The sequence below is a fragment of the Chinchilla lanigera genome, unplaced genomic scaffold (assembly GCF_000276665.1).
Source record: "Chinchilla lanigera isolate Chin_1 unplaced genomic scaffold, ChiLan1.0 scaffold00088, whole genome shotgun sequence".
Lineage (NCBI taxonomy): Eukaryota > Metazoa > Chordata > Mammalia > Rodentia > Chinchillidae > Chinchilla > Chinchilla lanigera.
Genome location: NW_004955489.1, coordinates 7,355,520 through 7,371,193, shown reverse-complemented (window position 1 = coordinate 7,371,193; position 15,674 = coordinate 7,355,520). Strand labels below are relative to the sequence as shown.

At 39.0% G+C, this 15,674-nt stretch overlaps 1 protein-coding gene across 1 annotated transcript in view; it reads left to right on the top strand.

Moving 5' to 3' along the window:
• LOC102023270 (fibrillin-3-like) overlaps positions 1-13,889 on the top strand; it is a gene marked incomplete at its 5' end in the record, with an annotated part of 81,786 nt that extends 67,897 nt beyond the window's left edge. Inside the window, 1 exon segment of the mRNA XM_013504457.1 lies at positions 13,663-13,889. Coding sequence (XP_013359911.1) covers positions 13,663-13,889 — 227 coding nt within the window.
• Between the last annotated feature and the right edge of the window lie 1,785 nt (positions 13,890-15,674).

Below are 15,674 nucleotides of genomic sequence, written 5' to 3'. Positions count from 1 at the left end.
AAGGTATTGACCCCAAGTCAAGCCACAAAGGGTCTACAACAATTCACATGTCAGCCACATTCTGTGCCTCAAATGTGAAGAAGCAATGACTTAGCAATGATAGCACAGCAAAAAAAGTGTTTCTATTTACTTAGAATCTACAAAAATCCCTTTTAAAATAAATCTTAAGGTAAAGAGCGAATCAAGATGAGCTTGCAAACTAGAAAGAGCAATATACACAAAATGATATAGAACATAAGTGAGGTGAGCAGAGGAAAATGAAATGTAGTTATTCAGAAATGAGAAATATTTTATAATAAATTTACCAAGCACTAAAAATAGTTCAGAAAAAATAGGTCAAGGGCGTGGTTTAGTGGTAGCGTGTGCAAAGGCTTTGGGTTCCATCCGCAACATTCTTCCTCCCTATCAGAAAAAAGGATACAAAGTGGAAGAATTAGCAATTATTTCTATTTTTTTCTTTTTTTTAGTGGTACTGGGAATTGAACTCATAACCTCAGGCTTGCAAGGCAGGCGCTGTGCCACTGAGCTATATCCCCAGCCTAGCAATTATTATAAAAGCAGAAATTATTAGCAACTGTTATGTGACCACATTTTGAAAATTACTGATTTAAAAGAAACACTATTTTAATGCAAGGATCAACAAACTTCTGTACAGGCACAGTTAAATAATATTTTTGGCTTTGCACGCTGTACCATTTCTGTCTCTGTTGTCTCAATTCAAATGTACCATTCTATGCCCAGAGCAGTCACAGACAATACATACATGAACGACTGGCTGTGCTTTAATAAAACTTGACTTACATGCAACTATGATCAAGAGAAATCAGTGTCCTTTGAGAAGTACTGCTTCAACATTACCGCTTGTAAATGTGCTGTTCATGAGGATTTCATGCAGAGTTTAATACTGTAATCATTGACAAGCACCTAAAATCTCGATATTAATTGTTCCCTTAAACTCCCTGCACACATTGCCTTTGTGAGCTAAAGTCAGAAGGAAAGGGATTTTTTTTTTTTTTCAGAATAAGTCAGGGAAATTGAATTGGAAGCTTTGCTCTAGAAACTCGTTTGATACAAGAAATTTATCTAGTATAAAGTACCTGGGTTGTGGCAGCAAAGAAAGAACACGAGTTCTTCCGGGCTACCTCTGAACTGATCTGAACCCATCTGGCTATTCACAAAAACATTAGCTTCTGACAATTAGAGCTGGGAAGGGGAGTATGCCTCCCTCCAGCAACTTCATTACCAGGCAGTATATAACACTGATAACAAGTCCCAGCCTGAATTCTATAAGAACAGTTATTTACTAGGAAGTGGGGACCAAAATGCTTGCAGTCTTCATTTACAGTCCCAATAGCACTTGCACAGAAGCTTAATTCTGAGGAGGATGCAACCAATGTTCTGGTAGTGCAAGGAGCCAATTTTCTGGCTGGAACATTGACAAACTCCTTGTCTCTGCTCTTTTTGTTGTTGCTGGGGATCAAATTCAGGGCCCTATGCACGCTAAGCATGTGCTCTACTATTGAGCTCCACTCCAGGTCCAGACTCATCTTTGAGGTGGAGAACAAATGCACTCGGGGGGCAGTTCATAGATGTTACGCTGACCGTAGGAGTTGCCAAATTCTCACGCCTAGTTCATGTCAGGGCAGAGGTACCTGTTTAACCTTTCTCAAATATGATAATTGTTCATAATATTGTCTAATTATTTCTAATAGCCTTTACGTGAAATAATGAATGCTTGAATGTATATTTGGATAAGATTTTAAAAGCATTTTCCACAGTCACACAAGAGGTGTGGAGTCCTGATTAGGGTCCTTCAAACACTAATCTTCCCTGGAGTGTGGATTCCTGATTAGGATAGTTCAAATGAAAACCAACTGCCCTAGAGTATACATTTAAGGCTGACTTACATACCCAAATATGTCATTAGGTTTAAAGTGATCTTTTAATTTCATTATTTTTCTTTAAGGTCTAAATTCTATACATTAACATTTATCAATTTTAAGTGAATGATTATTTAATAAGCATTGACAAATGAGTATGGTAATCAAACCACTATTATAATCATAATAGAGACCATATCCTTAGCTGAAAAATATTCCTTTCTACTTCTGTGCTGTCAGTTTTTAAGCTCATGTGTATTTATACTTTTCATGTTTTCCTGGTGTATAAAATTTGACATTACAAAATTTTTGTTTTTGGCTTTATCGTTATGCTTTGTCTTGAAGTTTATTTTGATATTAATATAGCCACTTCAGCATTCTGGTGCCTAATATCATGGTATATTTTCCATCTTTTCCTTTCAGTCTACACTTGCCTATATATATATATATATACATATATATATATGTACATATATATCACATATGATATGTAGGTATTTATCCATGTATATTGGAATCTGACAATCTCTGCCATTTTTGAAGGGTTACTCTATGTACTTAAATTGAATGTAATTATTGGATAATTGCAATTTACAATTGCAATTTACTATTTCTTTTTATTTGCCTCATATTTTTGTACATCTGCTCTTCCTTGCACACTAATCAAATTTATTTTATTATTTTATTTTAATTCATACATTGAGATTATATTTGCATTTCTTTGTAATGTCCTTTTAGTTGTTTTTCCAGGGTTTACAATATGTACCTTGAACTAACAATCTATTGAGATTTAATATTGAATTATTTCAGGTAAAATAAAAGGTGATATAAGCTTATTATAGTGTCTTTCCATTCATTTCTCCCTTTCTTTTTTTTGGTACCAGAAATCAAAGTCATGACCTTGTGTTTGCCAGGCAGGAACTTGTACCACTGAGCCATGTCCCCAGCTCCATTTCTCCCTTTTTTTTTCTATATAGGTGCTGGAGAGCAGTCCCAGGGCCTGCCTGTGCTAGACAAATGCTCTACTACCGAGTCATCCTCTAGCCCAATGCAACTGTGCTATACCTACCCTCACACATTATATCTACATATGTTATAAGCCCATCAATATAGCATTATAATAATTGCTTTAAAGATTGTGATAACTAAAGATATTAAAATAAAAATGATCACTTGTGTTTACCCATGTATTTTCCATTTCTGGTGCTTTGATTGCTTTTTATGTATCGGAGTTGTGATTTAGCATCCTTGCATTTGGAAGACTTTTCTCTAGCATTTCATGTAATGCAGGTCTGCTGGTAATGAAATTACTCAATTTTTGTTCACCTGGAAATGGGTTAGGCCCCTTGCCCCACCATAACTTACCTAGATAGAAGATTCTTGGTTGACAGGTTCCTCTGCCCCCCAGCACTTTGAATATGTTGTTCAAGTGATTTCTATAATTTCTTATGAGAAGTAAGCTATTAATCCTATATATGAAACATCTTTTTTTCTAGCTGCATTCAAGATTTTCTTTTGTCTTAGTTTTTTGGCTGATCATGATGTGTCTAGATGTGGGTTCTTTCTTTCTTTTTTCTTTTTTTCTTTCTTTCTCTCATCTTGTGCTAGGGCTGGACCACAGTACACCTCACCTTATGCATGTTAGGCAAGTGCTCTACCACTAAACTATACCATCAGCCCAAGAGTGGCTTTCTGTTTTTTTTTTTTTCTTTTAAAAATAAAATTAGGGAAACATTAACAGACAGACAACCATTTGGACAAAGGACTTCTATCTAAAACATATAAAGAATTAAAAAATATCAGCCTCCCCAAGTTCAAAGACCCAATCGAAAAATGGGCAGTTGAGATGAATACACACTTCTCAGATCATGAAATACAAATGGCAAATAAATACATGAGAAAATGTTCAACATCATTAGTCATTCAAGAAATGCAAATTAAAACAACATTGAGATTGCACCTTACCCCAGTAAGAATGGCTAGCATTAAGAAATCAACCAATAACAAATGCTGGTGAGGCTGTGGGGAAATAGAGACCCTTCTCCACTGCTGGTGGGAATGCAGATTGATGAAACCACTGTGGAAATAAGTTTAGAGATTCCTCAGAAAACTAGGACTAGAGGTCCTATTCTACCCAGCTATTCCCCTACTGGGTGTTTTCCCAGAAGACCTAAAAACATCATATCAGAGTGATATATGTGCACCTACGTTCATAGAAGCACAATTTGTAATTGCTAAATTGTGGAAGCAACCCAAATGTCCACCCACCGAGGAATGGATAAGAAAATTGTGGTACTTTTATATAATGGAATATTACTCAGCTATAAAGAAAGATAAACTCGAGGTCTTTATAGGTAAATGGTCACAACTGGAGACCATACTCATAAGTAGAATAAATCAGAGCTGCAGGTGCAAGCACCGCATTGTCTCACTAGTGTAAAACCTGCAAGTGTTAAAAGTGGTATTCTTTGTGGTCTTTCTTCTTGGAGTTTATAAAACTTCTTTGTTCTGCAATTATGTTTTGTTTTACATTTGAGAAGTTCTATGGTCATTACTTCTTTAAACATTTCTCTTTGGGGGACACTAAAGTTACTTCCAAATTCATGCATTTTTTTCTCCTGACATCCATAATTTGAGGTAAAATTAATCAAATGTTTTTATTTCAGTGTTAGTGTTTAAAAAAACAATTTATTCTTTATGTTGAGATTCCTTGTCTATTTTCTCATTGCTACATATTTCCTTTCAATATTTGAACATATTTGAAACAATACTTTAAACATGTTTATATGATCCATCTTGGGAACTGATAAATTCAATGTCTGAGCTCTCTTGGAGTCAGATTCTATCATCTTCTTTTTCTTCAGAGCATGAGTCACACTTTCTTGTTGTTTTATATGTCTAGCAATTTTTACTTGAAAACTTATTATCATAATGTGTTGAAGTGACTCTATGTCATGTTTTTCTGGAGATTATTATTATCTTTTTTCTAGTGGACAGGAAGCTTTCCTAGATTAGTCCTGCAGCCCTTTTCTCCCCTATGCTATGCAGATGCTTAGATTTGCAGTCTGTTCTTATTCCATTGTTGAGGCTCAGGAAATGATACCCCAAACTGAGGTGATTTGGCATGATAAGCACTTTTGATTTATGGGAAATTGGAAGGCCTATGAATTTGCCTCCGAATCAGGGACATTCTAATCTTTTCTTGATGCTCTTTCCTTTTGCCAAGTACAAGGAGGGGTTTTCTCTGTAGTTCTCTTATCTGACTGAGGGAAATTCTACCAAAAGATGTGCAATTGTCCTAAACCCCCTCCCCAGGAATCTCATCAAATAATCAGGACAGATTAACCACAGAAGTAGAGAAGAGAGTAAAATTGGTCAACATGCCTCGATAGACTTTTCATCTATTCTTTTGAGGGCAGCTTTGAAAGATTATCTTTGAGGCTTTATCTACACAAGAAATCCTTTGTTTTCCTGAAGTCCAACCCCTTCTCTTCCCAAAATTTGTTACTTCCTCTCCCAGAGTAAGAAAAACTTTGTTTTAGGATCTTGGGGTTCACAATTATGTAAAAAATCACTTACAATACTTTTAATGTTGCCTGTACCCCACCTCCCCAACTTTCCTCTCTCCTACAAAGAGAGGAGGTATTTTTTTCTCTCTTATAAAGAGACATATTTAAGCTTCAACCATCTGATTCTTTTTATGCTTTACATTTTATAGAGTCTCATGGTTATGCACATTAACAAATTTGTGTGCTTTTTCTTTTTTGTCCTATTAATCTCACTCTTGTCAGTTCTTTCCTGCAAACCTTCTTGCAGAAGGGAAATTTCCTTTTCAGTGTATGTGATCCGCTGCTACCTTTTTGGGCTGACCTGTTGTTAATCTCCCTTGTGCCTGAACATTCTGTTGAGTGTCCATGTTTTGGAGGAGAAATATTCATCCTGTCTATGGTGTCCTTGTATATAGGGATACCTCCTTGATTTTCTTATTTCCAACTACTCTGCTAAACTTGGGGTCTACACTGTGACACTGCAGGTCCATCACTCTTTAGCTTCATGCCATCTAAGAATGTTCTCATTTAAGCACAACATTAAGCTCACAGATTTTACTTTAGATGTCTCTCTATTTCTGTGTTATCTTCATGTTTTTCACTAGGCCTCCTAGTGTCTTCATCAGGCACATGAAATTGAGCAGTTTTGTCCATTTAGGCTCAGAGCGTTGGTCTTATTTCTGTTGGAGTTTTTAAGTACTGGATTTTGTTTTCTCCTTTTGATTTCTAACTGCTTTCTGCACTCTGGTGTATGACAGCTTTAGCTCACATATGGAGACGGAAGTTTTTCACAGCTGTATCTGTACAGGTTGAGTAGCATCCTTGGGCCAATGTATTAATTGCCTATTGATGGATAAAACTTATTCTCAAAATACACTACTCAACACATCGAACACTTCTTATTTGAGACAGCTTTTACAGTTCAGTAAGTCAAAGTGGCATAGCAGGGTTGTTCCCACTTTAGGCTGCTTATTGGGTGCCAATCAAGCTGTCAGTTTATTACCAGGCTTTTGGATGTTGGAGTCTCCTTCTCCACTTGGTTTCTAGGTTCTTTTTGTCCTGAGCAAAGAATTGGTCAAGACTAGCACAAAAGGTATCAAGATTTTACATTTATTAAAGATAGGAAAAGAAACAGGTTTTGGAGAGTGAGTTTGGGCCAGGTAAAAGCAGTAAAACAACTGCACTCTACAGCGTGAGAGAACATAATGTGAAAAGGCTCAGTATCAACTATCCTTTTTGTGTCTCCCACTCCTCAGGCTAACAATGGATCTAGGCCGTCCTACTGAAAACCTGCTCCAAGTCCATATGCAGGGCTATGGGAACTATTGTGGGCCTGGAGCCTGGGACTTTGTAGTTAACAGGTCACACCCACTTTCCCAACTAGTCTTCGCTAAGCCTAGATTCCTGCCTCAAACTGAAGATTTGACTGGGATTGAAGGTTCCCTTTCCAAGATGACACCTTCCCTGTTGGCTGCTGGTAAGAGATTTTAGTACTCTTAAACATGAATTTCTTAATAGGGTTGTTGGCTTCCCCGAGAGAGAGTAATTCAGCAGAGAATGCCAGGAAGAAACTACAGTGCTGTTTTAAACCGTCTCCCAAGTCCCACATCTTCACTTCTGTTTGTATTTATTTATTTATTTATTTATTTATTTATTATTTTTAGAAATGAATCAAGAAGTGCAGTCCGCATGCATGGGGAAAGGGACTACATTTTATTATCTCAAAAGAAATAGTATCAGAGAAGTCATGGACATATTTATAAACCACTACATGTCAGTAAGCCTTAACAATCTTAATTCTTACTCTTTCCAGATAAAAATTATTTAGACATTATCCTCTCTTTTGGATTTTTATCAGCTTTTTAATATTTTACTGTGCCTTTAAGTAGCTCTTTTAAAAATGTTATTCAGTTGTTGCAATTATAATCTGTGAGGGAATTTGTATAACCTTTTCCTCTTCTGTTATTACAGGACGTCCCCTGTACTGAATTATTTTAATGTAGGTTTAAACAATATAAAGGATGACTTGAACTTTACCACCACAACGGGAAGAAATATAACTCTTTCTTGTTAATTTGTGGTCTATGGTTAAACAAAGTCAGGAAACAAATCAGGGTTGAGAAGAAAACTGAATGTACCCCAAATCTGTAAGCGACTATAGCAATAAGGAATCATATTAAGCTTTAAATTCATAATTAGAATCCAAGCGCTTAGGCCAGAAGCATGGTATGGGAAAATTAAATTTACTAAAAGAAAGATACTGGACTAAGAACAGTTGCAATAAAAGCCATCTTGGGAAGATAGTGCTCTTTGTGAGTTCTGATTTCTATATTGTCATCAGTGACCTGTGGAGTTCCCTGGGAAAGGGCTATGGCCCTTTAACATTAGTCTTACCCTGATATCTCTTTTTCTTCTTGCTTCTAGGCTGCAAGTTAATCTTTATGGCTATTTCTTTTAAGATTCTCAGCACTAGTATTCACATATCAGAGGAAACTGGCAGAACTCACAAGAGATGGGATAGAATGAATAAGCAGTAAAGACAAGTAATGTTGAGGATCAGAGGCCAGACTGAGAAAGTATAAGGATGGAGAAACATCTCTTGTAGAGATGGTCTAGAAGACAATGAAGAGCAGTTTTACTCCAACACTGAAGGGAATGAAAAATAGCAAATGTCCTTCAACTGACTGTATTAGTCAGCTTCTCCATTGCTGCACACAGCACCCAACACTCACAACTTGAAGGAGGAGAGGTTTAATTCTGGTCACTTTTTTTTTTTTTTTTCCAGTACGGGGAATCAAACTCTCGACGTTGCGCTTGCCAGGCAGGTGCCGTGCTGCTGAGCTAAATCTCCAGCTTCCTCTGGTCACATTTTAATGGGATTCAGTCCACAGTCCGTTGGCTGCAAGGCAGGAACATGTTGATGAGAGGGTATAGCCAAGCAAACCTGTTTGGTTCACAGCTACCTGGAAGGGGAGCATCACCAGAGTGGAACATGCAAGCAACAGACAGAAGTTCACACCTCTATGACACCCCAAGACACACCTAGAAGTGTGCTCCACTAATTCTCTGGATGGATCCCAAAGCTACTCAAGTTAGTATTGCATCCTAACCACTACAGTGACCCTGCACATGCCCTATGGTAGTCAACTGTGAGGCAGAGAAACCACTGGAGGAATGAATGCTTAGGGGCTAGAGGCAGAATGGTGCTTTACCCTCTCAATGGTGGTTGTATATACATTCAGAGACTGGAGGTAGATGCGGGAGCAGGATGCCCTTGGAGGCTGCCTTGGAATTGTATTCCATTGCACTTTCCCTCTACTTCATTTGAGAGTCTTCACTGCTCCCTGTCTTACTGGAAATGGAGTCCTCAAGGGTATTTGTCCCACTTGCTCCCTGTCAGCTCTGCCAATTCACTTTTGGGTAAACTGACTCATCAGTTATTATTGAAATTTGCTTTACTCTCATATTTTACATCTACCTTGGTTTCTTTATCACTGTTCATTTCTTTTTTTTTTTGTTTGTTTTTTTTTTTTTTCAGTATTAGGAATCAAACTCATGACCTCTTGCTTGCCAGTCAGGCTCTATGCCACTGAGCTAAATCCCCAGCCCCTTCACTGTTCATTTCTGTTATTTAGCATTTAATTTTTGATAATGATGAGACCTAGTGTTTGCACATGCTGAACATTTTCCAGCATGACCTTGTGTGTGCAATTTCATTTAGCTCCCCCTCCCCCCATTCAACCTGTAACATAGGGCATCAGTCATGGTGCTGGCAGGAATATATGCCATGCTCAGTTGGAGTAATTGAGGAGAGTTCAATAAAGGGACTGTTTATGTAGTTGCAGCACAAACTTAAAAGGAAAGCAACAAGTAATACCGAAACACCCTTCTGGGGTAGCCATTACTACTCCTCAGCTTCTGTACTCACAAGCGTGAAAGGGCCAGAAGAGAGTAGAGCACAACTGTTTGGGGACAGCCCTAGTATGGGAGGTAATGGCATCCTATTTTTAGACGAAAGGATATAACCAACCCAGGATGGACTACCAGAGAGGGAGCTGGGAAAATAAATGCCCTAATCTTCCTCTCTTGATAACCTTTGACCTCATGGTAGCACTTCCCATTGAGTGAAGGCAACCAAAAGCCAGAAATCAAGAAAGCTGTTGTGCATAGATACCACAGCAGCTTCCTTGATTTCTGGCTTCCAGTTACACAAAGTATTTCCCTAAAATGAGTGTAACTACTGTGTACTACAGACATACACTAATAACTATTTAACAATATGAGATAAAGAGAAAAATATATATGAGAAATCAAGGAAGCCCATTGGTGCAGCCCACACAAATTAGCTTCATGATCACAAAGCAAAGTAGAGGAGTAAGAAGTATCTGAAGAGACAAACGAAAGCTTTTCCAGCATAGCTAGGTCAACCCTATATTGTTAGCTATTTTATTATTTAAGATGAGTAAATGGAGACTTAGCATGATTAAGCAATTGATCAAAAGGCTGTTTATTAACTCCAAAGATATGGCTCCTTTTATGAAATACCTTCCATATCTTTTCAAAAGTAAATTACCTCTTTAGTTCAGAGAGAAGCTGGCACTCTCTAAGGTCAACAATAAATGATAAATTTTCATAGACTGAATAGAATAAGATTCTAAATATAAAAAATAATTAATTTGTACTAGCCTTTTCTATAAGAGCTAGATGAAATATTAATTTTTATTTTTAAAATCTACTTTGCAGCATACATTATTTTCTATTATACTAGCAATAATACTTTTATTCACAATGCCGGCATAGAATTAGAAAGCAAGATCTTATTTGTGATTTAACTGGTAACTGGACAATTAGAACGCGTGGTTCACTTGAAGAATAGTTTCCTAGTGTTTAAGCTTCTCATCAGTCAGTATTGTTCCTTCCTTCTTTCACAGCTCACGTAATAATGCTGTGGGAAAAAAGAATTCTATTTTCTGCCTTAATAAACACTGCATTCTAAGTCAGACCATATACCACGCCATTATTGTAAAATCATTTGCTTCCTGTTCCAGAAATATCATTAAAAGCAACACTGGTCTTCTCTCAGCTAATTAGAAAATCTGTGTATCTATTCATTTCATTGATGAGATCTAGAAATAGATTTTAGAATATTCAGGAGGTCATTTGGTACCATCCCTTAGAGGGATGGTGTAATAGAAATAATCATTCATAATGAAAATAATCATGATCAAAATCATGCTCCTTCAGCGTTGAAAGGACAGCATGTTCCAATGCTTTGAACAATCTAGTTTGGGAAATTCAAGTCTATTTCAAATCCCCAAGGCACTTTCTCTGAACAGGGGTCCCTCACATACAAATTGCTACTGTTGGGACTTAAAGGGTTGCTTCAGCATATGCATCCTCTGGACAGGACCCAAGCTCATTTGCACGTATAACATATGTAAATAATTACTGGAATGTCTTTCCTATATAGAGATGATACTGCTAAACATAGTCACCTAGGCATGTTTTTAGAGGAATGCTCTCAACAGCAGGATACGTTTCTACTATTTAACCCGCACACCTTCCCTCTGTTCTCACTGTGATCAGTGGGGCATGAGGTCAGGTAGCTCAGATGGAGATCAAGTATCTGGTTTGGCCTCAGTCAAATGATGCTCTAAGTGGGCTGATTGTTTGGTCCAGCATAATCTGTCTCTGAAAAATTTCCAACAAATTTTTGACATCAAGGTTAGCAGGAAGAACTGAAAGAGGTGGAAATCAGATGGAAAATAGAGGGTAGAAGATTTAGGAAGAGCATGACTATGAAACTGGCCCAGAGGATCAACTTGATAAAGGCCACATGCAGAAAACCTGCTGTCGTCAGGTGTGGTGGCGCATGCCTGTCATCCCAGCACTTGGAAGATTAAGGCAGGAGGATGGCTGTGAGTTCAAGCCCAGCCTGGGCTACATACTGAGTTCAAAGCCAGCCTGCACCGCATAGTAAGATCCTATTTCAAACACAAAACAAAACAAAATGAAATGAAAAAGAAAAGAGAAAAACAAAAAAAGGGGGAAAAAAAGGAAACCTACTGTCAACATCATGCTTCATGGTGATTATTTTAAAGCTTTCCCTCTAAGATCAACAGCAAGGAAACAATGCCCATTCATATCGCTTCTCTTCAGCACCATGCCAGAGGTTGCCACCAGCATAGTGAGTAAGAAAGGAAATACCAGTCAACTCAATTGGAAAGGAAGAAGTAAAGCTGTCTTTGCTTTGAGAGTACCTATGCAGAAAGTGCCATGGAAAATAGATATGTCCTTCAAAGGGACTATTTTCAAAGCATGTGTGCTCATTTTAAAAGTTTAAACAACATAGAAGTGGGTAAGTTAGGGGGCTGGGGATTTAGCTCAGCGGCAAAGCGCCTGCCTGGCAAGCGCAAGGTCGTGAGTTCGGTTCCCGGTACCGGAGAAAAACCAAAAAAAAAAAAAAAAAAAAAAAAAAAAAAAAAAAAAAAGTGGGTAAGTTAAAAGAGGAAGCTCGCTGGGCATGGTGGGGCACACCTGTAATCCAAGCACTCAGGAGGCTGAGGCAGGAGGATTGCTGCAAGTGTGAGACCAACCTGGGCTACATAGTGAGTTCAGGGGCAGCCTGAACTATACAGCGAGACTCTGTTTTAAAAATAAATAAATAAATAAACAAGAAAGCTCTTCTCTTCCATGTAATCCATCTGGTACTTGAGTGAACTATTGTGAAGTGTATGACATTTCCTTTCAGACCATTTTGAAACATCAGATTATTTATTATCCTAACTCAGGAGTGGTATTTTTAGGGGTTCCAAGGTAATATAGACAAACTCTAAAATTTTTATTTCAAGTAAAATAATCTAAGAACTTAGAAAAATATACACTAAAATGTCACTTTGCCTCAATCACCACACAGTCAAATTACCAATAAAAATAATTAAATTTAGCCAGGCATGGTGGTATATGCCAATAATCTGAGCTACCTGTGCGGCTGAGGCAGGAGGGTCAAGAATTTGAGGGGAGCCTGAAACCTTAGTGAGCCCTTATCTGAGAATAAGTCATGAAAAGGCTGTGAGTATTGAGTCATAGAGCACTCCAAGTTCAACCCTCAGTACCACGAGAGGAAAGAGAAATGACAATATTTATTTAGTAATAACTACATGTCAATCATGGTGCCAAATGTGTGCATTATCGCATTAAATCCACCCCCTCACATTTTCCAAGTGCCCCTTTCTGGCCCCTTTCTCTCTGAAAGAACCTCCTACAATAGAGATCTTCTTTACAATGTGCACAGGCCCATGAGTTTCCTGCTGAGATTCCTGTGGGAATCAGCACCTCCTTCTGAAAGGTTGTTTGTCCACTAAGGAGAAGAGATGGTGCGGGAGAGTGAATCAATGGCATTAGAGACGGAAATGGTTTAGAAATTGTTTAGATTTATCTATAAAATATATCTGAATCTATTTCCAGTAGAAACCTATACATAGTCTCTTCTGTTGTCACAGATTCAGAATGTGGCATTTACAGAAAGTAAAATTAGGTTTAAGCGATTAAGAAAACAATCGTGATTCTTTCTCTGGAAAACACCAAATGACAGTTGATGCTGGTATGGTGGGTGGGCCCAGAGGTCCAAGCGTGCGAGGCCTTGGTGGTTTCTGAGGTTTTGACAGCAAACTTTGGACCCTGGTGGCAACTACAGTAGGGGCTGGTGAAACCGTAAGTCTCACAGAGCCAAAGGCAAGGACAAGGAGTGGCCTCTCAACATTGACTTGGGCTCCTGGCCCAAGACATACAGCTCTAATTTCTGGAGGAGGTCTAACTCATGTCCCTGCTTATCAAGGAGTCTGAGATCATTGACTTTTTCTTGGTGGCATCCCTCAAGGATAAGCTTTATAGACCATTCTTGTGCAGAATCCAAATTGCTCTGATCAGTGGTTCAGATTCAAGGCATTTGTCATCATCAGGGACAAGAAAGGCTATGTCTTTCTGGTGTTAAGTGCACCAAGGAGCTAGCCGCTGTCATCCTAGGGGCCATCATCCTGGCAGAGCTCCCCATTGTCCTTATGTGGAGAGGCTACCGGAGGAACAAGATTAGCAAGCCACGTACTGTCCTTTGCATGGTGACAGGCTGCTGCTGCTCTGTGCTGGTGTGCTTCAACCGTATCCTCAGAGGCACTAGCATCATCTCAGAAGTTGTTGCTCATGGCCAGCATTGATGACAGATTCACCTCTGCCAGGGGCTTGCATCGTCACTCTGAGCAACTTCACCAAGGCCGACTTTGATGTCATCTCTGAGACCTACAGCTACGTGATTCCTGTCCTCCAAAAACAGATGGCATCCACCAAGTCTTCCTACCAGGAATCCATTGACCACCTTGTAAAAACCTACAGCAGAGTCTGTCGAGAAGACTCAGGCTCTAACTTAGGTTTGTTATACAAGAAACTTAAAGCAAATGAAGCCTAAAGAACAACAAAAGAGAAAACAATCACAATTCTAACAAAAATGCTGACAGTCATTTCTTTCTATGTGTAGACCTGTGCTCAGCACTTTAATATGCATAATGTTATCTAATGTAAGATGAGGAAACTGAAGGTTAGAGGTACTGGAATGCAGTGTATTTATTATAGACCAGAGGTTGAACCCAGTGTTGCATGCTACACCACCTAACAGGTGAGGCACCAAAGTTGGACACAAATTAGAGAGGGAATTCTTCCCCTTAGCATCTTAAAATTAGTTAATTCATGTACTACTGCACAAAATCTCCAGTTGGCAAATGGAATTTGGGGGGAGAATAAAAGGTAGCAGAAGAAGGGCTTCTTCCTGAAGAGCTTCTAACCAAGCTGAGGTACAATTAGAAAAGGTACAATTAGAGAATAGTTGTGACAGTTCAATTTGGCTTTAGCCTGATTGGACTAAGAGCAGCCTAGACAGATGTTTGGATTGTGAGCCCACCAGCCTCATCAGTGGACTGGCTCAATGGTGAGTTCATGGCTGAAGGGAGTACTAGGAGGTAGAGCCGAGATGGGGAAGGAGAGTGACCGGAGGGAGCATGCCTTTGGAGGGTGTATTTCCTCTCAGGCTCTTCCTTGTTCTCTTCTGCCCGGCTGCCATGAAGTGCACAGCTTTTCTCTGCATCCCCTGCATGACGTTTCTGCCTTGGGGCCAGCCTCTGAAAATGGGAGCCAGAACAAACCCTTCCTCCTTTAAGTTGCTTTTCCTCAGGTATTTGGTCACGACGACGGAAAGATGACTATTACACTATTATCCAACACTGTTCTCCTAGAGCTCAGCTGTGTAGTGGAGACTATTACAACAAAGTGCTTACACCCTAGACAGCAGTGTTCCAGAAATTATTGGGAAAGGCTTTGGGAAGGTGGCTGAAAAAAAAGAGCTAAGATATGCAGAATTCAATGTAATCCTTAAGATCGAACCTATTTCCCTCATCTCTTCTTTCCTCAACCCTCATCACAGTTCCACCCAAATAGTGTGGCCTCCCTCATTGTCAAGTATAATGGGAAGTGAGAGACAGAATAGGAGAGGAGAAAGCTAAGGTATGGAGCTGGCATTGTCAAAGTAGATGTATGGAAAGGGAAAGTGCAGATATTTACTGGACTGGGGAAAAAATTAGTTTGGCTAATGTCAGTTATATACGTTCAGATAGGTAAGATGGTATCAGTTGGGCAAGAGGCTTCGATATCAGGAAATAGCTAGTACTCTTCATTTGCAAGCAACTGAAAAGAACTGTAATTTAAACTATACACACACTCACTCCTGCATAATACATGTGCACATACATACACTAATAGGACACAGGATAGCTTTTAGAACTAAAGAACATGTACGGCAGCTGTAAGAAACTGAGCGATCTACTCTTTATCATTTTAATTTTAAAATGAGCCAGATCTCAATATATTTCAATCTTCTGGGCCAGGACTCAAATTCCATGGGAAGTCTGATGGGCTCCTCTGGTTGGCATAACTGTTCTTTGACTGGAGGAAGGTAGGCCAGCATCCAGTAGAAAAGGAGTCTATAGCTAGATGTTCCCCCAAAACCTCATGCAGTCTTGGGGACTGGCTTCTAGAGTTTGTGATTGATTCATGGCCTGATGCTGGGATTATGCATGTGAGTGCTACCCCGCCCTGGGGCAGGTAGCCTGTGTACAATATAAGGGGCAGAAAAAATCTTCTCTTGTGCTCCTCCCTTTTCGCTCTTGTGGCTTTTTCTATCTTCTGCCATCACTGTTGCTCA